Source organism: Orycteropus afer, unplaced genomic scaffold (genome assembly GCF_000298275.1).
Source record: "Orycteropus afer afer isolate SDZICR_OR568_19922 unplaced genomic scaffold, OryAfe1.0 scaffold00018, whole genome shotgun sequence".
NCBI classification, from domain to species: domain Eukaryota; kingdom Metazoa; phylum Chordata; class Mammalia; order Tubulidentata; family Orycteropodidae; genus Orycteropus; species Orycteropus afer.
The window spans coordinates 2072510-2096312 of NW_006921605.1; the positions used below are offsets into that span (position 1 = coordinate 2072510).

At 60.2% G+C, this 23803-nt stretch overlaps 1 protein-coding gene across 1 annotated transcript in view; it reads right to left on the minus strand.

Moving 5' to 3' along the window:
- BAIAP2 (BAR/IMD domain containing adaptor protein 2) overlaps positions 1-23474 on the minus strand; it is a 54339-nt gene extending 30865 nt beyond the window's left edge. Inside the window, exons 1-2 of the mRNA XM_007959590.2 lie at positions 23405-23474; positions 19986-20072 (exon numbers count right to left, since the gene is read on the minus strand). Of these exons, the coding sequence (XP_007957781.2) occupies positions 19986-20072; positions 23405-23474 (157 nt within the window). The remainder of the gene's footprint in view (positions 1-19985; positions 20073-23404) is intronic.
- Positions 23475-23803: the final 329 nt, after the last annotated feature.

Consider the following 23803-nt stretch of genomic DNA (forward strand, 5'->3'; position numbering starts at 1 on the left):
CTAGAGGACAGAGTGGAACTGCCCACAGGGTCTCCAAGGCTGTCAGTCTTCACAGAAGCAAAGCCCAAACCACACCCACTGCCCTGGGGTCGATTGTGACCCACAGCGCCCCTAGAGGACAGAGTGGAACTGTCTACCAGGGTCTCCAAGGCTGTCAGTCTTTATGGAAGCTGTCAATCTTTCTCCTGTGAAGCAGCTGCCAAGTTTGAATCATCAACCTTTCAGTTAGCAGCTGAGCACTTAACCAGTCCACCAGAGTTCTGTCAAATCCACACACACACACGGGTATACATGCACACATACACATGAGCAGGCATGTGCACACATGCACTCACACCCACATGTGTGCACACACGTGCAGGCACACACCACACCCACATGTGCACACCCATGTGTGCACATGCACAGATACACACACACAGAGGCACCCACACGTACATGCACACACTCAAGCACACACATCTACACACATATGTGTACACACACGTACGTGCATGGCCCCCTCCCCCCCAGCAGACTGCCTGGGCATGGGAGCACGGGAGGACTGGCCAACCAACCAGACATGCTTCTCCCAGTCTCACGGATGACACAGACAGCGAAGGTAGCTGCTTCCTGCATGACTGACTGTGACCTGGGTTGGGTATGTGTGCAGGCCAGTGTTGAGAGCAGGGCTGGGCCTTTGTCCACCCCGGAGAGGCCACCCAGCTGGCTGGGGGCATGAGCAGTGTCTGGCCCAGCACACAGCCTCCAGCCAGGGGACCAGCCAGGGCTTGGTGAGGCTGGACAGGGGCCCTGGTCCCACCAGGAGTGTGGTAGGACCCAGACTTGGACAAGGTGCTCCAGGCATACGCTCAGAGTGCCAGGCAGTGGCTGTGTGTGTGTAGGCGGGGCCGTGGAGGGGACTTGGGGCCAGCTCCCCCCTCTCCCCGTGTCCTGATAGCAACCCCCCCCAGAAGAACTAGGCCCCGGGGGAAATGGGGTAGCAGCTCCTGAGGCCAGAGGGTGGCGACTGCCATGCTGCTTGGAGACACCTCTACACTGCCCCACCGCAGGCTGCCTCCACCATCCCGCCGGCTGAAGTGGACATTGTGAGAGGAAGACAAAGTGTCAGCTGGGGCCACCCAGACCAGCTCTGGGGGAGATCGGCGCGTCTCACAGCCCTCCTCACAGCCCTGCCCCACACCCTCTGTGCAGCTGCATGTCTGCCTGTGAACGTGAGAACTGAAGACACGGCTGCCTCCCCCAGCCGCCACCCGCCTCCACCCTGCAGATGGAGCCTCAGCTCCTCATGGGGACCCTGCAGCCCGGCTCCTCTCCTCCTGCAGGGACCTCAGCTAACACTGCGGGCAGCAGAGCCCCGACACAGAGCCAGGAGCTCCCAGGCCGCCCACCTGAGGCTGGGGGCTGTGAGCAGGTCCCGTTACCAGAGCACGAAAGATCAGCATGTCCCAAACGCCAGAACCCACGGCCGCCTGCACGCGGGCTCTGTGCCCCCTCCAAGCGGGGGGCCCCTCACATCCAGCCCCTGCTCCTCGCGGCTCCACGCCCAGCTGCTCAGGGCAGCCAGTGCTCTGGAAGAACTGTGGGCTCCCAGAAGGGCCCAGCGGCCGAGACCTCCGTGGCTCACCGGACCCCCCAGGGCGCGTCCCACATCTGGGCCTCACCTGATGTAAAACCCACCAGAGAGTCATTTTTGAGGGTAAATTTCGCGGTACCCACTGCGTTCACAAGGCTGTACAGACACCAGCTTTCTCTAATTCTGGGTCGTTCTCATCACCCCCAGAGGAGACCCCGTACCACCGGCGTCACCCCCACTCTCCCCTCCCCCACCCTGGCCACCACTAGTCTGCTTTCTGTGCGCTCTGGGTACTTCATGGGACGGGTCACACAACTCATGGCCTCCTGTGACAGATCTGTGTCACTCAGCATGTCTTCCGAGCTCATCCATGTCTCAGCACATACGGGAACTGCACGTCCCGGCACGGCTCCTTACAGTCCATCATACCGTGCTCCACTGTCCTGGCCCCACTGGTGGACACATGCTCTCCTCCGCTCCGACTGCTGTGAAAGGTGTGACCATCAGCTCCTTTTCAGAAGTGGTTTTGTTTTATGACGACCCACGCACACAGTCAGTCTCCGTGATGCTCTTGCTTACAGCCAAAACCTCCCGGCAAACGGGGTAAGCTCAGGGTTCCCAGCCCTGGTGCACAGCTGTGGGGCCCCATGAGGTCCCTCCAGCTCCAGGGCAGCCCTCGAGGGAGGAGGAGGGGGACTAGCAGGGCAGCACCGGCTGTCGGCCCTGTCCCTGAAAGGGAGGCTTTGGAGGCCATCCACTGTCCTGCCCTGGGCAGACTGAGCACAGTGTGGAGGCAGGAACGGAGTGAAGAAACAGACATGCTAGGAGGAACCGATGCTTCAGGCGTGTCCGGCAGGCCGGGGACTCAGCCCTCTCTCCAGCAGGGGCGCCTCCAGCAGGGGCGTGCGGGGGGTGGGGGAAAGGCACGGGCCTCCCTGGGCATGGTGTGGGCGGGCAGCAGGCGGCCCACCCGCAGCTGGCTTTACCCGGCCTCAGAATCCCGAGCACAAGTGAGAATCAGGGTCTGCCGTGTTTGTGTCTTCTGCTGCTGAGTAAGTGCCCACAGTCCCCGAAGGACCTGCAGAAGTGAGCAGACCTCAGGAGAGCCTGGGACGAGACGCAGGTGAGAGGACACGGCCAGCCCCACCTGCGCACACGCTGCCCGGATGAGTGCTGGCCCAGGGTCAGGAATGGAGCAAGGCGCGGGGACCGCCAAAGACGCCGCCGGCACAGCACAGCGTGACCAGAGCCCATGGCACAGTGCAGTGCGATCGGAGCAACCCAGACACGGAGCCGAGGGGCAGAAGGAGGAGTCAGATGAGCTGTCGTGGAGGAAGCACGGACGAGCTGGGACTTAAAGAGCATCACAGGTGAATGAGAGGAAGCGGTGAAAGGGGCCGCACAGCGGGGGCTGACCACGCAGGGCAGGTGCTGGCACCAGAATGTGGGGAAGGCCAAGGTCAGAGGCCAGCCCAGCAGAGACAAGCAGACGAGAGTCCCCACTGAGCTCCGGCAGGTGGAGCACAAGGACAGGGCCCCTGCTTTGATCCAGCTGTGCCCCACAAGCAGATGCCAGGAAGGGTCAAACCCAGATCCTTGGGTGTTTCTGGAACTGCTGAAAAGACAGCAAGCACGCAGCCTGGCCAGGAGCCGGCGGCCAGCGAGCCGTTCGCAGATCTAGCACTACCCCCATGACAGCTTCCAGAGCCAGACACACTCACAGCCCTGACCTGTGCTCTTTGGGAAAAGAAGAAAGGTCACAGAGGATGGGGAAAATGACATGTACAGGGCTCCAAAAAGCACAGATGAGGAATCAGTCAGGTGTGTCCATGTGAGAGCTGTCACCACGCAGGGCATGGCATTTATTGTGTGTCACCGGGGGGAGGACACAGTGTCTGGTCACACCCTCGTCAGTGTTGCTGTGAAGGTACTGGACTGTGACTAACGTGCCATCAGTCGACTCCAAGCGAAACATCTTATCTCCCGGCCACCGTCTGTCAGCCAGTCAGACTCTAGGGGTGTGCGTGTGGCTGTGGGGTTAGCAGCAGAGCCCCCCACGGTGGACAGGTTTCAGTGGACCTTCCAGACTGCGACAGAGCAGGGAGAAAGGTGAAAACCCCATGGGTCAGGACAGAAGACTGTCAACAGAGCACTGGCAACAAGGCACCCAGCACACACGTCAAACACAAGACTGGGAGGGTGGCCTGCCGTGCACGGGGCTGCGTGAGTCGGAGCCAGCTAACGACACACGGCCCCTCCGTAAGGCAAGTGGGCCTTACCCAATCAGTTGAATGCTTTAAGAGTAAAAACTGCAGCTTCTCAAGGAAGGAAGGAAGGGTTCTACCTCCAGACCAGAAAAGAGATCCTGCCTGTTCCCAGCCTGTCGCCTGCCCTTCAGATTTCAGACTTGCCAGCCCCCATGACCACGTCTGCCTCCTGCCCTTCCGTCTGTCTGTCTCTCCCATCAGTCTCTCTCTCTCTCTGGGTCTCTCCGTAGCTCTTTTTTTCTGTCTCTCTCTCTCCGTGTGTCTCCCCCATCTCTGTCTCTGCCTCTCTGTCTCCCTCCTCCCAACCCTTCAGCGTGCATATCCTAAGGACAAGGACCTTGGCCATGGAGTCACAGTCCTCACACTCAGGCAAGCGGCCACTGCTCCACGCTGTCTTCTGATCCCTGGTCCACGTCACAGGGTCGGATCGTCTCAGGGAGCACGCCCCCTGCCCCTGGAGCCCACTGAAGCCCCAGGGCATGGGGCACCCAGGTCTTTAGTCTCTTGCTCCCTAATGACACAGGACCCACAACAGCTACACCGTCTCAGGAGCAGCTGGAACAAACAGCTCCTGGGCGGCTCGCCATGTGGTCCGTGCCCACCGATGAGTTCAGTGCGCGATCCACGCCCGCTGCTGGGTTTGTGGCGCCGGGTGAAGGCCTCGTCCCTGCTCGAGGCCTGACGCCTCTAGTCTCCCTAACCTAGGAGGGCCCCAGATGTTTCATTCTTCGTGGCGTTGATGTCTTTACTGATTCAGGCATGATTTACAGAAGACACTTGGGTTCTGACTGCTTGCTGATGACAAGCAGCTGAGGGGGAGGGTGGCTCTGGGGGACAGCGGGAGAGGCAGAGGGCACAGGGATGTGGGCCCTGTGGCCTGGCCACCTTCAGACCTCTGTGACTCCCCTCTTGTCCTTCTATAAAGTGAGGGGCTTCCTGAAAAGCTACACACAGAGTTACCACATGGCCCAGCAATCCCTGGGTGTGGACCCCAAGGACTCGAAGGCAGGGACTCAGACAGACACACGGACACCCATGTTCACTGCAACTCTGCTCACAACAGCTAAAGGATGAGATCACCTATGTGTCCTCAACAGCACGACATCAGCCTCCCACAGGACAAGCCCCCTCAGCCAGAAGGGAAGTCCCGGGACACGCCACGGATAGACCTCGAACAGACAGACCTTGAACGAACGCTGAGTGAAAGAAGCCAGCCCCAGCAAAACCAACGTGGCACCACCCCACTTCCAGGAGACAGCTGGGCCCGGCAAGCCCACCGGGAGGGACAGCAGAGTGGGGTCACGGGGCCGGGGTGGGAGAGCGGCAGGCACTGCTGACCCCCAGCGACAGAGCTTCAGTTTGGGGTGGAAAGGCCTGGAAACAGTGGTGACAGAGGCACAGCACCGTAAGTGACCAGTGCCACGGGACTGTCCCCTGAAGGTGGCAAGAATGGCAGAGCTTTAAGCTGAATGTATTTTACAGCAATAAAAAAAGAAAGACTGAGACTCCCAGACACTGAGAGTGTGCTGGAAGGACAGGGGCTCTGGCCCTGTCCAGGTGGCAGTAAGGGACCCAGCTTCAACTCCCTGCCATGTCTGCCCCCGATGCCTGCCCGTTCCTGTGAGCATTACCTGTGCCACCCAGTGCCCCGCTGTCCTGGAGGCAAGAGAGCTCCCATAGGTACCCCCAACCTCAGCACAGAGAGCAGATTCCTCGGGATCATGCTGGAAGTACCCTGGCACTGCAAAGGGCACCATGCACGGCCTTCAACCCTGCGCTGGCACCACATATGGCTCCTGACCCCGGGACTGGGCACTGTGCACAGACCCTGACCCCAGTGCAGGGCACCGTGCACCCCCACCTGGGGACAGGGCACACGCACAGCCCCCAACCCTGGGACAGAGCACCGTGCACCCCCACCTGGGGACAGAACACTGTGCATGGCCCCCAACCCCGGGGCAGGGCACCACACACGACCTCCCACACCGGGACAGGGCCCCACACATGGCCCCCATCTTGGGACAGGGCCCCACACATGGCCCCCACACAGGGACAGGGCCCCGCACATGGCCCCCATCCTGGGACAGGGTCCCACACATGGCCCCTGCACAGGGACAGGGCACCACACACGACCTCCCACACCGGGACAGGGCCCCACACCTGGTCCCCATCCTGGGACAGGGCCCCACACATGGCCCCCACACAGGGACAGGGCCCCGCACATGGCCCCCACACAGGGACAGGGCCCCGCACATGGCCCCCACACAGGGACAGGGCCCCGCACATGGCCCCATCCTGGGACAGGGTCCCACACATGGCCCCTGCACAGGGACAGGGCACCACACACGACCTCCCACACCGGGACAGGGCCCCACACCTGGCCCCCATCCTGGGACAGGGCCCCACACATGGCCCCCACATAGGGACAGGGCCCCACACATGGCCCCTACACAGAGACAGGGCACCACACATGGCCACTCATCCTGGGGCAGGGCCCCACACATGGCCTCCCACACCGGGACAAGGTGCCTCTGTGACTAGGAGGTAGACACATGCCCCCCGCCAAGGTCCCTGCCCAGCTGCAGAGAGGCACAGGGTGAAACTGGCATAACCAGTTAGCGGGCGGCAGCATTTATGCTGGAAAAGCTCCAAGGGTGGCCTCAGAGACTGGGGGTCAGAGGTGGGGGGGGCCATCAAGTTCCCCCAAGCTCCCCCACATGTCCTGGAGCTCAAGGAGCTATCTGACGAGGGCCAGTTCCAGCATCCACCTGCCTGACCACGGCCCTGTTCCTCACAGAATTCACTGGCACTTGGGTAGGGGTAGGTGGCACATGGGGATGGCGGCTGGGGTGTCCCAGAATTAAGCTCAGCCTGAGATGTGGGGCCCTATGTGAAGAGGGGTGTGGGCTGGACCCTGCAGGGCCCGTGAAAAGCCCAGGGCCCTGGCATGAGGCACGAGGGAGGGCCCTCCTCCCAGCCCTTGGTGTGGCCTCCAGAAGGCCTGAGAGAGCAGCGGCCATCAAGGAGGCAGGCACGGTCGGAGGGACAGCCGTGGCTGGGGCCCTCTCCTCAGCCCCGACCTGGCTGCTCTGCCAGCGACTGCTCCCGAGACCTGGAGAAGGGTGTGCCGGCCGCCCTCGGCCACGGAATGCTGGTGACTCACCACTGCTTCCCAGTTCCAGGGAGCAGGCCAACAGGAGGACACAGACATGGGCCGCTGCAAGTGCCAGCCCTGCTGGGACCTGCTGCCTGGCATCCCACGGCCACCACGGAGGAAGGACAGGGATGTGTGCCGTGCGGGGGGCACCTCCGCTTGCTCGTGGGGCCGCCCGGCGTCTCCCGAGCCCCGCCCAGCACCGTCCCGACAGCAGGGGCACGTGCTGAGGCTTAGTGGCCAGCAGCCCAGATGGCGCTGGGTGGGGGGGCACAGAGCAGCCACCTGTCCTTGGAGCCGGCCGGGCGGGGGAGGCCGGGGCCGGGCTGTCCCCTCAGGCGATGACAGGCTCTGGTCACAAGCAGAGAGGACGCTGGGGCCTTGGTTGGGGTGTTTCTGGAGGCTCGGACGCCCCAGGGGCACTGAGCCGACAGCCCGCTGCTCACGCCGGGCTCTGGGCGGCTCGGGCTCCAAGCCTCCTGAGCAAAGGCCTGTGATTCCAGCTATTTTGGTGGCTGCCAGAGCGGAGAGGCCCTGCACTGAGCTGATTAGCACACGGCAAGCCAGGCACGGACAACGGAGCTCTCGTGCGCAGGAAAAGGGAGCCAGGCAGCGAGGAGGCTGCCAGGCGGGACGCCATGGGGCCTGTGCCACCAGGGAGGGGCCCCCACCTAGGGGATCGGCCCCCCAACCCGCTCGCTCCCTCATGCACCCTCTGCCGCAGAGGCTGCTGGTGTCTCCCTGGGAGAAGCAGGCATCTCCCCCGCCTACAAAAACGGAGAAGTGCCAAGAGGGGCGCAGACGGGAAAATCGAAGGCTGAGTTGCCATGGAGATGATACCAGACAGCAATACTTACCCATGCGCTGTTCTGGGACACATCGCAACCAGAGAACCGCCTTTGTGTCCGTGTTGTATCAACAACTGCAGGGACATGGGCTTCGCGGGGACAGGGGAGGCCCCCCCACCTCCCCCCGAGGTTGGGCCCCCGACACAGAGAACAAACCCCATTACTGAGCGTGGTGAGCGTGTGGACTCTCTGCCCGCCCAGCTCCCGGGTCAGTCGCTGAGCGTGGACACAGCCCGCAGGAGTCTGCACACGCACACGCGCCTCAGTCATGCAGGGGCTCGGGGAGCAGGGATGACGCCGGGGGGCTAGAGGGGGCCCCTAAGGGTGCCCAGCCTCGGTGGGGAACACAGACCTGGAGCCAGGAACATGTCCTGCACACGGGGAGCAGACCATGCCCCGACCTCCCCGTACCCTGCTCCCCACACGGAAGCCGTCTGCCCGATGCTGGGAGCACTGTCTCCTCTCCTGCCCGCTATCGCAGAGTTCAAGTGCGGGTGGGGCATGGCGTTTCTCTAAATCTTCCCTATACCCATAAGCACACCCAGGGAGCTGGCCCAGGGTGCCACAAGTGCAGTCCCAGGAGGTGCCTGGGGCAGGCAGGGCCCAGAGCGTGACGGGCCGAGGGGCTGCCCCTCTTTTCTGTCTGGGTTCCTCTGTCAATGAACGGGCGGCCCTTCTGCCAGGGTCTCACGGTCAGTCCCATGGCACACGGGCTGCGGTACCACGCCCCTGGCCTCCACCCCGAGACTGGGGCCACGGAGCCACCCTGGGGCACCTTGCACAGGGTCACAGAAGCCCATGGGACAGGCCCCAAGGGCCTCTGAGGATGCCAAGGGCCTGGGGAGAAGGTGGGCGACAGGGGCTGGGCAGGGTCACTCCCAGAGCTGGGAGCGGGTGCTCCCTCCACCCCTACCCTGGAATGCGCCGTGGAGGGGGCCAAGCCAAACGCAAGGGGTTCCAGGACACGCCTTCTCCAGGGACTCAGACACCACAGCTCCAGGCGAAGAGGGAATCATCTCCCCACACCCCTCTGAGGCTGCACCCACGCAGAGCTCCTACTTCCTCATGGGTGTCAAGGGACTCTGTGGATGGCAGGGCTGGGCCACAGAGCCAGGCCCTCAATGACAAACAAGTGCCCAACTGTCACACATGGCCGCTTTCACAGGCAGAGACAGTAGGCCCTGGGAGGTGACCAGCCACACGGATGCCAGCCCTGGCAGAGAGCAGCAGGCCACGTGACACCGAGGATGCCACAGCGCTGGGCGGGCAAAAGCCCCTGTTGCATGTTCTGCAGGGACGGTTGTCCATGCCCATCACAGCGATGCCCTGGGCAGTGCACCATCCTGGGAGGTCTAGAACATTCCACGTGTGTACTTAACTCAGCCTCCTGTCAGGTAGAGGCTGTGCCACCCGTCCCACAGGGAATCCCAGGCTGAGTGCTGAGGCTGCCTGCCCCTGTCCATGCTCTGTGCCACCTCCACGCAGTCAGGACACTGGGCTCTCCCTCCTCCACCTGCTGCCCCCACCACAGGCATGGGCTCTACCCAGCTCTCTGCAGGCCAGGAGGGGTTGGCAGTGCAGGGAGCCAGGCTGCCCCAGCTGGGGAAAGCCGCTGACACAGGGCTGCAGCCCCCGACTTCGCCTGTCTGCTTCGGAGTGATGGCTGAAAGGGAGCGCCACTCACCAGGACCATGGTGCCAAGACTCTTCCAGGGGAACCCGAGTGCACCCGTGTGACCACCGGTGCTGCTGGGGCCGAGACAGTGATCCCAGAGTCAGCTCAAACTCATTGCAGGGCCGTTCAGGGCAGGAGTGGCTGGCTGCACAGAAGGCAGTGGCCCAAGGAGCAAGGTGCAGGCGGAGATGCCAGGCTGCTCCAGGACGGCTTCTGCCGAGCCAGGAAAACACTGTCCTCCTTTAGGGCAGAGGGAAACCACGCCGCCACGATGGCTGCCGTCGGCTGACCCGTGACCACGTGTCTGACACCAACCAAAATGACTGCCGTCAGCTGATCCATGGTGACCACCTGTCCCAGCAGGGCTGTGATCCACACAGGGCACAAACAGTCCCTGGATTATGAACTCATTCCGATCCTAAGTTTGTCCTTAGCTGGAGTTTCTACTTAAGTAGGAAAGGAGGTCTGGTTCTTGGCAACGTCAGTCAGTCAAACATTTGTCTTCGTTACAGTGTCTAGAGCACCCCTGGGGGCCTGGAACACATCAGGGGACATCTAGGCCAAGGCATAACAGTCTACAAAGACAGCGTTCCACATCCCACTGTACTGAGTAGTGACTGGGGTCTTAAAAGCTATAAGCACCCATCTAAGATACAGCTACTGGTGTCTCCCCTTCCAGAGCAAAGACGAGGGAAGACAGCAAGGAGTCCATAGGGCTGACGACCACATGAGCCCTGCCTGCACCAGCCTGAGACCAGAGGAACTAGATGGTGCCCGACTACCACTGCCCACAGGTCCTGGACGGAGCAGAAGGAAAACGTGGAACAGAACTCAAAACCCGAAGGAAGACCAGACTCAGTTCTGACAGAGTGAAAACCGTGAGACTTTAAACTTGGAATGAATCCACCCCGGGGGTCACCTTCCAGGCAAACAACAGACAGGTCTGTGACGCGACAGGAACACCTGTGAGAAATGTACTCCTGAGAACAGTCACCACACGAGACCAAAAGGCGGCAACTGTCCCCAAACAGAGCTCCGAAGGCAGGAAGGGGCGGGAAAGATGGGTGGATGGGAACGGGGTGCCCAGGGAGGGGCAGGAACAGGAAGAACTGTCACAGGGGGTCACAACCAATGTCACAAAACAAAGTGGACGCAGATCATTCAACAAGAAACTAACGTGCTCTGCAAACCACACACAGAAATTAAAGACGCGCTTCAAGACACAGCAGCACCATTTCAACCTAACAGTACAGAACAACAACAAGGCTCACGCAATTGCGGAGCAGCCACAGCGCCCACCCTCACCGCTGCCATCCGCTGTCCGGCCCCAGAGGAGACACGTCGGTACACACCAGGGCTGGAAGCCTTGGCCCGCAGATGCCCTGCCGCCCTGGACTGCGGCCAGTCCAAGTGGTAGCACTGGGAGCCGTGAGGGGGACATGCACCGGCCTGGGAAAGGAGCCGGGAGGTGCACGCGGATCGGGGCGCTGCCGCAGTGGTGGGGCGCCCAGCCACAGGAGATCTACAGAGCTGGCCCACTGCAGCCATGACAGCAGAGTTGGGAACCAAATACAGCTGGCAGACAGACAGCAGAACGTGGGTGGCTGCTGGCCGGGGATCAGAGGGTTGCAGGAGGAGCCCCTCCACACCCCTCATCAAAGCGAAGCCCTGACAGAGTCGTCTGCACAGACCTCGTCACGGCGGGGAGCAGCCGACAGAAGACGGGAGGACGAGCCTGCTGTGCGGTCGGGAGCCGTCCAGCTGTGAGCGGCACACGCAGACAGAAGGGCAGAGGACGGACCAGGAGGAACAAAGGGGCCCGCCAAGATGGGAAGTGACTGGGCTTCCACCCGCCGGAGGCTGGCTTGCCCTGAGCTGGGAAACTCAATGGAAATCCGCATCCGAAGTCTCTCCCTGCCGGAGACTCCCGCCTGCCGAGCACCACACGTCTGGCCAGTGGAGGCCACGGTGGGCACAGGAAGGGCCAGCCCTGGGGCCCTGCCACGGAGGGGGGACATCTGCCGCCACAACTAGGACAAGGGTCAGCGCAGTCTGATCCCATGTTACCCGGACCGACTACGACAGCCCATGGGCACAGGAGCCAGCAGGCACAGTGTCCCAGATGTGAGAGAGGACACCACGAGAAGAGCGGCCGACCGGGCTGGAGCCAGACGCGACCCGTGTGGCCAGGAGAGCTGCCCCGGCGTCTCCCAGGCTGGGCTCTGGGGGAGTACATGGCCAGGTGTCTTCTGCAGAGCTGTGGGTGAGTTTGAACCATCAACCTTTCCGTTAGCGGCTGAACCTTAACCACTGCCCCACCAGGGCTTCCTGACACAGGACAGTGGGGATGGGAGGGCGCCCGCTGCTCCCCACAGCCAGCAGGGCCACACCCTGAGGGCCCAGGCAGGAAGCAGTCAGCGAGAGGGTGAGGCCGAGTCCTGCTTTGCTGGGCATCAAAATTAAGTCACCAAGAAACAACGTCCGGGGTCAAGTCGAGGCGGGCACCTGGCCCAGGGAGCCTGACTGGAGCAGTGAGCCCTTCACACCAGCACCAACCTGCTGACTCCAGGTTTCAGCAGCAAATTCTTCACCAAGGGCACTCCCTGAAGGCTCCAGCCACCTCTCGGACCGGCCAGTGAGGGCATGCCGAGACAACATGGTCAGAAGCTGAGCGGTCCCCAGGGCCTCGCGGAGAAGCGGGTAGGTGCAGACCATCGACAGCAAACGCAGTGACCAGCAAGAGGCCCAAACGGTCACACGCTGACAGAGAGGTCAAGGTCTTCAGGAAGAAACACAGCACCTCGCCGGGGTACAGTCCTAGTAACACGGCCTGCCAACACGCCAACACCACGCAGAGACCCACCAGCCTGCCGGCCTGGACCGGAAGACGTCTCTTCTGGGGACGACCACAAAGGCCAGCACTACTCAAGACTTGGAAACAATCAGAAACCCCGCACCCGTCGCCAGGGGCTGCTCCTTTCAGACAGACGTGCACGCCTTAAACACAGGCATGCGCCCAGCTGTAACCCATCCCAGCAAACACCCCAGACTTGGGACCATTCAAGAACCATGAAGAAAACCCCTGCTCCTGACGGAGGCCTGGCAAGCCAGGGCTGGTTACTTCAGATGCCAAGGCCGCCAGGTGGTTAACGGGAGCTGTGAGTGCCAACAAGCCAAGGACCTGAGGAGCCTGGGGACACGTATCCTGGGTCAGTGGCCTCCCACCTAGAACCCCAGAGACACTGGTCCATGGGGATGATGGCCACCAATGCTCCACCCCAAGCCCCTCAGCGCTCGCCCAGAGCAAGGACCCCATCCGCCCACCACACCCCTAAACCCTCAGCGCTCCGCCCAGAGCAAGGACCCCATCCTCCCACCACACCCCTAAACCCTCAGCGCTCCACCCAGAGCAAGGACCCCATCCTCCCTGCCAGGGCTTTACAGCAGGGACAGGCATGTACGTTCAGTACTAGAAAACCTCTCTTTTCTCTGCAGACACCTGCATGGGGTGGGCTTGGGGCTGGGGTCCCTCTGGGCTGGATCCCCACCTTGGCAAATCACCCACCAATATCCACAATATCACCAAGGGAGAGAACCTGCCCATGCGCACCGAGATGTCAACTCAGCTGGGAGTTTTCACCTCCTGTCCAAAGGCCTCTGAGCACCAGGCTGGCCAAGCCCATCAGGGGCTGCCCCCTCTAAGAACCTGGCATCGTACCCTGCCCGGGTCAAGCGTGCGGTCTCCACCACACTGGGAGAAGGGCCTTCCCTCCCGTGCTGAGCCTAACCCAGAGAGGCCCAGAGCTGCCGGCTCAGCCCACGGGCTCGCTCCTCGCCCACGAAGTCAGGGGTCTGCAGCTGCAGCCCCTCGAGCGGCCCTGTACCGAGGCAGCCTCACCAGGGACATCTGCTCTGGGGTAAGCACGCAAACATCCCAGAATCCCGCCAATGTCTGCCCTGCACAGGCTTGGAACTGGGCTCCCGGCCCACCATGCTCAGAGTGCCGTGTGCACTGAACCAAGGCCCCGAAGAGACAGAAACCCGAGCCTGCACCTGAGAATCAGCCGTCGATTGCCAGGTTCCATGAGGTCATCCTGGGCGAGGTGGGCCCAAGCCCTAAGCCCTTCTGAGGGGCTTCTCACGAAAGGGGAGAGCCGGCAGGGGGTCAGGGAAGGCGCAGTGACAGACAGTAGAGGAGCGTTAAGGGGCACGGTGGCTGCCAGGAGCTGGGAGAGGCTGCAGAAGAACAACACGCCAATGCCATGACTCAGAGCAGAGACATGCACTCCTGCCCCGTAAGCTCCCCACTCTGTGGAGTTTGGTCATGGAGCCCCAGAGACAAAAGCAGAGCAGGAAGTCACAGGGATAACAGCTGCTCAAGAGAAGAGAGACAACTCCTGCACACTCACGGCACGGAACGTTCCAGAATAAAAATGGACGCACGGCGCTGCCCGCCACTACACGATGAACCTGAACCCGGACAAGCAGAGGCGCCTGGCTCAAGTTCACCTTCCAGTGGCCAGCAAGCCCCCGCCAAGAGCCCAGCACCCAATGCCCCAGGCCCAGCTGTGCCAGCCACACTCCCTGCCAGCCCCCTGCCCTCTGCTCCGGACTGCTCCCAGTTCTGCAGAAACACCCGGCTGTCTGCTCCTCGCCTCGCCCCTCCCCGGCCCACTCCTCCCTCCTCACCCATAGGATGCAGCTATGTACCGGCCTGGCTCCACCTCCTTCTAGGACTGTAGGCCCTACAGCACCACGTCCATCCTCCTGGGACGCCAAGTTCCCCTGAGGCAAACTGTCAGAACACTGAGGACTGGGCTCTGAAACGCTTCCAGGGACGGGGCAAAGCAAAAACAAAAGCCGCATGCAAAGATCAGCTTCACAACAGCCTTGGTGGAGGCCCACAAGTCCAGAGGGAGGGGCCACGGGGTAACGGCACCGACTCTGGGGACGACGGGTTCCCACCCAGGATGCTGACCCGCCAGATGCCAGGCAGAGGACCTTCCCAGGGCAGCTGGGCTCAAGGTCCTTTAACGTAGAGATGACTCCTGCGAGCAAACAGGCCTACACGCACAACGCAGGGTTATTCATGCACACGGAGCCACCGGGCAGCAAGCTGTGAGGGCTGGAGGGGCCTGGCGCGCCCATTTGTAAGGGAGAGAAGCCCGTCTGAGGCTCCCTGCTCAGGGTCCCGGCCACGTGGTGTCCTGGAAAAGGCTAACTGGCGAGTCTGTGGCCAGGCCAGGGGTTGCCTGGGGCTCAGAGAGAGGGAGAGACGAGCAGGTGGGGCCCGGGACACATTTAGGTCTTCTGCATGACACTGTCACAGTGGACACGTGACATGACACATCTGTCAACACCCACAGAAATGTACAACACAGACTGAGTCCTCCGGCAGACTGGACTCAGTCAGTAACAGTGTGCCAATACCGTCCATCAGCTGACCGACGCTGCACAGGGACGCAGGTGACCTGCACACTGTCACGGGCAGACAGGCTGGATGGGACTCTGCTTTCTACACAATTTTTTGTTACACCTGAAAATGCCCTTTAAAAAAAAAAATCTCTTAAGGAAAGAATCTCCAAACGAGGAAGTGGAACTAGGACCCAGAAACACAAGGTTCCCTCACAGCGGCCTCTGATTATGGCGGGGGCTCGGCAGGGTGGTCCCAGAGGGAGAAGTCCCGTTTCACTGGGCTGGCTGGCGACAGACAGGAACAAATCCATGCTGGTCCACACAGATGCAAGCAAACCCGGAGTGAGGCGATGGTTAACTGCGGAGAAACTGCAGCGGTGGTGGTGGGGGGAGGTCAGAGCTGTGCACAACACAGGGAAGTCAGAAAACTGGACCACACCACAGTGCAAACTGCCTTTACATGACTCTGCTCCAGAAACAGAAGGCAGGCCCAGGTGCGGGAAACTACGTCTCAAATACATGTCCGACAAAGGACGCAGAGCACACAGAGGATGTTCACGACTCGGTAAGACAACAAGCAGCCTAACAGACAAAGAGAAGGCGCAATAGACAGGGAGACACCCCACCAAGATGTCCCAGGGGCCAGAAGCGCCTGGGAAGACTCTGGACACCGTTAATCAGAGAAGTGCCAATCTGTGACATTCCCAAACTGGAAACAGCCAAGTGTCCCTCAACAGAGGGCTGAAGAAGCAGTGGTGGAGGGTCCATGTGCCAGGAGATCACACAGGAGCATGTAACGTCCACACGCCCACACGGAGTCCCAGCAGAGGTGTGCTGCATGAAAGACGCAGGACAAGAGAGAGGGTGCTTACCGGGGATCCCACCGACAGAACGCATGCCAAGTTACAGCAACAGAAACAGACCAGTGGCTGCGTGGAGACAGGGAAGGGGACGGGGAAGGGCATGGAGGGGAGAGAGAAAGGGGGTAACAGGGGCCAGGGAGGCTGTCAACTGTGGCGGTGACATCACAGTGCATGCATGCATCAAACGCATCACACGTTAAACACTTATTTACCGTACATCAATGCTACCTCCGTGAAGTTGTGAAAGTCATGGCAGTCCCAGGTGTCTCACATCACAACAGAAACACCAGGCACTGCGCTGGGCCCACACTGACAAAAGACACTGGGCAGGGAGGAAGAGCCGAACGAAAAAGGTCAACTCAGATCCGCAGTGACAACAATCATCAGAGAACCTCTCAAACTGAGAACAGGAGAGAACTGTCAGACACGTGGGGATACCAGGAACTGCTCCGGACGATCAACACGGTGGCAGTGAGGAAGAGGAAGACAGACAGAGGTGCATGGGAGGGCAGACAACAGAGATGAACCCTGTTAGCACACAGCACTGCGTTGTCAGCAAAGGCAAACATGGGTCTACGGGTGGGCAGACGGGTGGACAGGTTGAACTATTACGTACATCTATGCAGTGGGGAGTGTGCCCATGACCATGTATAGGATTGGCAGACAATGTTTCTAAAAGTATCTTTGTATGTTCTGTAAAAATTTCCAGATACATAGTGGAGCTGAGAAGGGACAAGATTGTTGTCACTTCTTGGGCACAGCCAGGTACCCAAAGGGAGTGAGCAGTTGGACCTGTAGGCTCGGGACCATGCTCACAGGGGACATCAAGCTCAATTGGCATAATATACCACACAAAAACATTGTTCCACATCCTACTTGGTGACTGGGATCTTAAAAGCTTTCAAGCAGCCATCTAGATGCAACGATGGGTCTCTCCTTGTCCAGAGCAAAGAAGAACGAAGAAAACCAAAGATTCATGGAAACAAGTAGTCCAAGTGACTGGTACACCATGTGATCCTCAGCCTATACAACTATGAGACCAGAAGAACTAGATGGTACCCAGCTACCACTGTCAGCCACTTGGAAAGGGATCTTTGCAGGAGATCCTGGATAGAGTGGGAGAACAATGTGGAGCAAAACTCAAAATCATTTGGGAAAAAAAAAGGGGGTCCAGGTTTGCTGGCCTGGTAGAGCCTGATGGAGCCACTGAGACTATGGCCCCTAGCTGCCCTTCAGGTCTGGAATTCAACCCACACCTGTGGCTTCCAGGCATATGAATTGAACACTTATCTGAGGTAGATACACTCCTTGGAGAGAACAATCATGGGAGAAAGAAGGGCTGTGTACGCCGAGGGAGACAGCTCAGGAGGCAGGAGTGCATGAAGGGATGGACACAGGGAAGAGGTAAATATGGGGAGGGGGTGGGAGGGGAGCTGTTGCATTACGGTAAATTGCAGTCAATGTCATCATGAGACAAAGTTCATGTGAGTTGCTGAATGGAAAGTGAATTTGCTCTGTAAACTTTCGCCCAAATCATAATTAAGAAAAAGAAATGAAACTACTCAGGAGTGGGGCACAGGTAAGAGGAGGATGGGCAGCGGGCGTGTCAGGGCGCCAGAGCCCAGGCTGCTTTACTGAAAGCTCAGCTTCTGACCGTCCGGCCGCCGGTTCCTCTCCCAGGCACAGACCAGGCAGAGAGTGTGTCCACTCAGGAGAGCCGGTGCGTCTACGTCCACTGCGGCCCACAGAGGGTGGGCCGGAGGTCCTTCACCAGGAATGGAGCCATGGCTTATCCACACATGGGTGTAATTCAGCAACAAAGGGAACAGAGTTTTGACGGATGCTGCAGCACGTATGAACCTCGAAACCATCATGTTAAGGGAAAGAAGCCAGACAAAAGGGGCCACATATCCCACGATTCCATTCACATGAAACGTCCCAGACATACAAATCCACAGGCACCGAAAGCGGACCAGAGAGAACCAGTGTCTGGGATGGGGGGCGGGGAGGCTGAAAGGCACGGGTCTATCTCTGAGACGACAAATGCGTTCTAAGATTGATTGTGACGAAAGCTGCATGACCCTGTCCTCCCGTCAACCTGTGGCCTTGCCAACCTATGGGCCTGAGGCCATGCTGACCTGTGTCCACGCCCACGTATGGCCATGCTGACCTGTGGCCATGCCAACAGCCACCAGCTGTGCACTTTAAGTACTTGTACAGCACGTGGACTGGATCTCTATGAGACCAAACCAAACCCACTGCCATCAAGTTGATTCCGACTCACAGTGAACCCCATGGGTTTCCAAGGCTGTCAATCTTTATGGAAGTAGATTGCTTTATCTTCCTCCATGGAGCAGCTGGTGGGTTTGAACCACCAACCTTTCGGTTACTGTCCAATGCCTTACCCACCGTGCTATCAGAGCTCCTTGGGTCTCAATAAAGTTGTTACCTAAGCAAAAAAAGGTCAGACACACGTGGGGACTTGTCATGTGACATATCCCACACCCCAGAGAAGACATCAAAGAGCAACAGTTGACGGAGCCACTGACTCAGGGGGAACTGTGTGAGCTCCTGGGCACGAGGACACATCTCTCCCTCAGTGTCCCCCAGGACCAATGCCAGGACGCAGGGTGCGTGGTGAGAGCCCTTCTAGGCTGCTCAGCAGGTCGATGGCTCGGGGTAGAAGAAGCCTCCAAGCCCTCCACCCACTAAGTTCTGTGTTCCCACCGTAGTCCTGGACCCCACACACACTGTGGGGCCACAGGGCGACTGAGCTGGTCCCCGGGCAGACCCCACCTGCTGTGTGGGCTCACGATGCAGGAGAAGGCAGGCCTGGCCTCTCGCCTCTAGCACACGCCGCACCCCTCCCCAGTCCAGTGCACGATCGACCCTGATGCTAACCCCCCAGACCGGCTGAGGCCAGGCCTGCAAACACGCCCGGGCTCACACACACCATGCAGAGCCAGGGGAGGTGGGCACTGCTCCCAAACTCCATATACCCAGAACGGGGGCTGTAGGAGGGCAGCCAGGCAGGGCCCACTGTCCGCCAGCCATCACCAAGCCAGGCCAGGTGTGTGGATGTAGCCCTGCTGCATTCCCACGGGGCGGCCATGAGATGAAGAGGTTTCCCCAGAGTCACTGGGATGAGAGCAACGCCTTCCAACCACCTGAGCCCCACCTGCAAGCGGCCCTTCCCTGGTACACGCCCCACAGGCGCTCTGCTCTCACCTGCCCAAGTGGGAAGGACAAAACACACAGAACGCGCAGGAAGGTGCCTGGCCCAGCTCAGCCTCAGTTTCCCCAAACAAGGGAGTGGAGGAGGTGGCCACAGAGCCTGACTCCTTGTGGAAGCTGTTGTGGGAAGAACAGAGGGTGTGGGAGCAGGCAGAGCTGCATGGACAGGGCTGGGCGTAGCTCACAAGACACAGGGACTCAGGCTCCCAAGGCTGTGGCTGCTACCCAGGGCTGACGTCCATCAGGGGAGCAGCCAGCCACTCGAGGGAAACCACACTGTCGGGAACAAGGCACGCAGGCAACCTCCTTCCGCACCCCAACAGGCCTGCTGGTGTCCTCGGCCAGGGCAGTCCCTGCCAGAGACGCTGCCCAAGATCTGCGGGCCACCCCAGAAATGCTGGCTGTGGCCCAACTGTGCTGCCAGAAGCCCAGACGAGAAAGCCAAGGGGAAGCCGGGAAAACCCAGTGGCTTCTCAGCCCATGCTGGTCTTCCCGTTGGGCGGGTCAAGCCCAGTGCGCCGGCCAGGCCAGACCTCCAGGTCCTCCCTGAGGTCACAAGTCTCACCAGACAGGGCCCGGCCGACCCACAGACCACACACGTGGCCCCAGTGCTGCACTGTCCGGGCCACTGACCCACTGCTGATGTACGCCCTCCCCAAACACCTTAAACGTGGCTTTTCCCACGGCTCCTCACTCCCAAGCTGCATCCTCCGAGGAGATGCCCCGATACCACAAGCTCCGAGCAGCACCCCAGAGGGGCTGTCCAGTGCATCTTGCTTTCAGCAGGCTGAGAACCCCACTGCCCCCACCAGTCATGAGCGCTGTTAACATATCTGACAGGTAAAACCTGATTCCAAGTCAGAGGGGACCAGACAAGACAAGGACCCAGCTTTGCTCAGCACGTCAGACGTGTCTGGCCTCGCCTGGGCTCTGCAGCACATCCAGAGGTCTTACCCAGTTCCTTGGAGCCTTGGCTCTCACTGGCCAGCTCTCCCATCTTCACGAGGGCATCAAAATAGCCTTTGGCTGCATACGTCACACCTGAGAGAAAAGCAGAGGGAGCCGTTACTTCCTTCAAGGACTCGCACAACCACTGCAGAGACATGGCCACCCCGAGCCTGCCGGCCTGGCCCTTGGCCGAGACACACACATCTTGGGTGTGGCCTTCACCCTGGGCTCTGTGATATGCCAGCGGGTACTCTAGCCCATTCAGGTTGGGAGGGATCCTGCAAGGGAGAACACAGTGTTCCGTTCAGGCCAGAGCACCTCACTTCAAACTGCAGAGAGCTGTTCCAATCACGTGGTATTTAGCAAGGGAGAGGAGAGTGTCTCTAAGTGTGGTTCACAAGACAAAGGACGCTCGGCTGGGCAAGAAACCAGCAATGTGGGGGGTAAGAAGCCACTTACGAACCAGAGACAGAAAGGCACCGACGCCAAACCCAGGGAGAGAAAGCCATTACTGCTGGTTCCTGGCCTCAGAACAGGGCTAATCACCGGGAGTAAGTCAGCTAAAGTGCGGACTGGTATCCAAGACACAGAGAATCACTGAAGGCCAATGAGGAAACCACAAACAACTCGATTACAAAACGGGCCAGAGCGCCGAGCGGACATCGCACCACAGCAGATACGCAGGTGGACAGGGAGTGCGTGGAACGGCACCCAGCAACACACGTCACTGCTGAGTGCCAATGAAAACAAGACCCCAGGCCAAGCCCACCAGCACAGTTACAACCCAAACTCTCAACATCAAATGGCGGCCACTGTGCAGAGCAACGGGAACTCTCACCCACTGCTGGCCGGAGCACGAAACGGCACAGCCGGAAGGGTCTGGTCGCTTGCACAGCTAACCAGGGCATTCGAGCTGGCAACTGTGCTCTTGGCATTTAGTCAAATGAGACGAAACTCAGGTCCACACAAACCTACACAATGTCCAAGGCAGCCTCTCTCTGTAACTGCCACACCGGCGGCAAGCAGGTGAACAGGTAACAAGCGTGCACGTCCTCACAGAGGAGATTATGGCCATGGTGGGAAGACAGGCGCTATCAGTCAGGGAGAGACCTGGACGCGCCTTAAACCCGTGGGGCTGAGTCAACGGAACCATCTGAAAAGGCTCCGTATTGTATGATCCCAACCACGTGACCTGGGAAAGGCAAAGCTGAAGAGACCATGAGAAGATCCGCGGAGACGGGTACAGGGGCGGCGGGGGGTGGGCAGGGGGAGTGTCCGCGCAGGGAGACTCTCCTGCATGACACCCTCATGGTGCACACGTGACGTGACGCATTTTCAAACCCACAGGAGTGTGCAACAGGGAGCGCTGAGCCCAAAGCCAGACTCCACTCTGGTACGTAACCACGTATCCACGTTGGTTCACGTTGTGACAAATGCAGGGCGGGATGCAGGCCCTTAGGAACAGGGAGAAACAGCATGGGGAGGACCAGGCACCAGATCTCTGACTTCCTGCACAAGCCTTCCCTTAACCTAAAACCGCTCCAAGAAACAGCCTATTAGAGAGCCTCAAAGCAACCAGTAAGAAATAGGCTACAGTCACCGGCTGGCACTGCCGGCCTCCAGCCAAGCGTCACAGCACCTGAGGGGATGAAGTCGGACTTGAGCAGCAGTGGGTGTGGGACGCGCCCTGCTGTCCACATCATGGTGCCCACCCACAGGCGGAGACACGGCCTCCTCCTCGGGGTTATGCGTGACCCTTCAGGACTTCTGGGTGCCTGGCCACGTGCTCGCTCTGGGCACTGACCACACCCAATCTGTGGGGCTAGAAGGACTGGGAGGTGGAACCCCAGCCCCTGCCAACAGGGACAAGGCTGACACACACGTGTCACACAGCAGGACAGTGCTGGCACCTCAGGCTGGGGACTTCTGCTGCCTGGGGACAGGGCTTCTTGGAATAAGTAAAAGAAAAATGACACCACAGACGCCTAGCTCGCCGCTAGGAGACTGGACGCAGCCTGAGACGGTGGCAGGGACCAGACAGCGGCCTGTCCCGGGCAGTCGGGAGAGAGCTCAAAACAGGAAGTGGAGAAACCTCCTGGTGCTCCAGACACAGCCTCCGGAAAATCCCGGCAGGAGGCGGAAAGACCCAGCGGAAACTCGCGCCCCAGAGTCAAGGAGCCAGGTACACCAACCCAAGAGATCAAAGCCCCCTCCCCCGGGGCATCAAGGCATCCTGTGGCTCCAGGGCTGGCTGCGACTGAGGAGGACACGCGGGGCACAGGCCAGGACAGAAATGAACTGGCTCACAGTTGCAGCGGGGACTCAGAGTGTTGTCTCTTAGCCGCTGGGGCCCGGGAGTTCCTTGTGGGTAGTCACATGTCCGTGCCTCCTCTTCCTGTCTCTCCTCTTTCATGAGGCCACCGCGCAGATGGGACTAGGACCCACCCCATGCCGGATGACCTTGGGTGCACCAGTAACCTCTTCAAAGATCCTACTTCCAAGGAGCTCAAAGGTACCAGGGCGAGGACCTCCACACGCTTGTGCCTGGGGGCATCTTTCAATCCGCCCGGAAAGCCAACAGTGGGCCGGGAAGTGACGCCCCCCGAAGGAGGGCCGTCTGCAAGGGCCGGACTCCGGCAGCACACGTCCTGCTGACAGTCCCAGAGCCGCCGCACGCTGCTGACAGAGGGCGTCACCGACCACCACCGCTCGGAAACGCACGAGACCGCCAGCCTCTCCAGGCGCTGAGCCCTCCTGGCACTGCTGGTTTGAAGGTGTAACCCCTGCCTCTACCGTGTGCAGCAGACGCGGTGCACAACAGGCCCCACTTGGCCGCGTGGACTCGGCACCTGGGAGAAGCAGCTTGCTCCGTGCTTCTGAGAGATTTGCTTTCCTCCCTGAGCACAGTTCACTGAAACCAAAACCCAACCAGCTGCCTTCAAATCAGTTCCAACTCACAGTGTCCCACAGGCTTCAGAGCAGAACTCCACCCCCAGGCTCCCAATGGCTGACGTTCCAGAGGTAACGGCCAGGCCTCCTCTCCAACCTGGGTAGACTCGAGCCCCCAACCTCTGTGTCAGCAGCCGACTGTGTTCACCATTTGTCCCACAAAGGACACCTAAGCCAGGCTGGTACTAACCACTGATCTTCAGTTCCAAAGGGTGGACGGGGAGATCCTGCCCTGTCCTTAGGATCAGAGGCAGGCTTGTCGCCCCGACAGCAGGAGTGGCCTGCACCGTAACCATGGCAGCAGGTGCTCGTGGCCATGGCACCGTGTGGCACTCACACCCCCTACATGCTTGCCTCTGCCAGGCTCATTTCTGGGACAAAAGATCTGCGTCCATCCCAGCCCCCAGCCCACTCCTGATCCCACCTGCCGACAAGCTCAGGCCGTGTCCACCACGAGAGGCCCCGCCCGGCCCTACCTGCCAGTGCCTTCTCGTAGTTCTTGCCCATGGCAATGAAGTTCCGGAGGTTGGGGTTGAACTGTTCCATGATGGTCTGCAGGAAAGCAGAGAGGAACAGTGTCAGTGCACGGCTGTCGACACACAGGCTGCTGTCAAACTCCCCAAGTTCATGCCCCAGCTCTGCCCCTTACTGGAGGTGCGTGGCTTCCAGGGCCCGTACACCTGCCAATAGGGACGGTGACAGGCCCGACCACGGAGGGAGGTCCCAACTGCAGAGGGAGGTCTGTGAATCAAACAAGTGACACGGTGAGCACATGGGACGGTGCCTGGTATGGAGCTTACTCTCAAGTACGGCCACCGAGGGCCCCCACCAGCTACCCAGGTGGCCCAGCAGCCCCTGCCGGGAATCTCAGCACG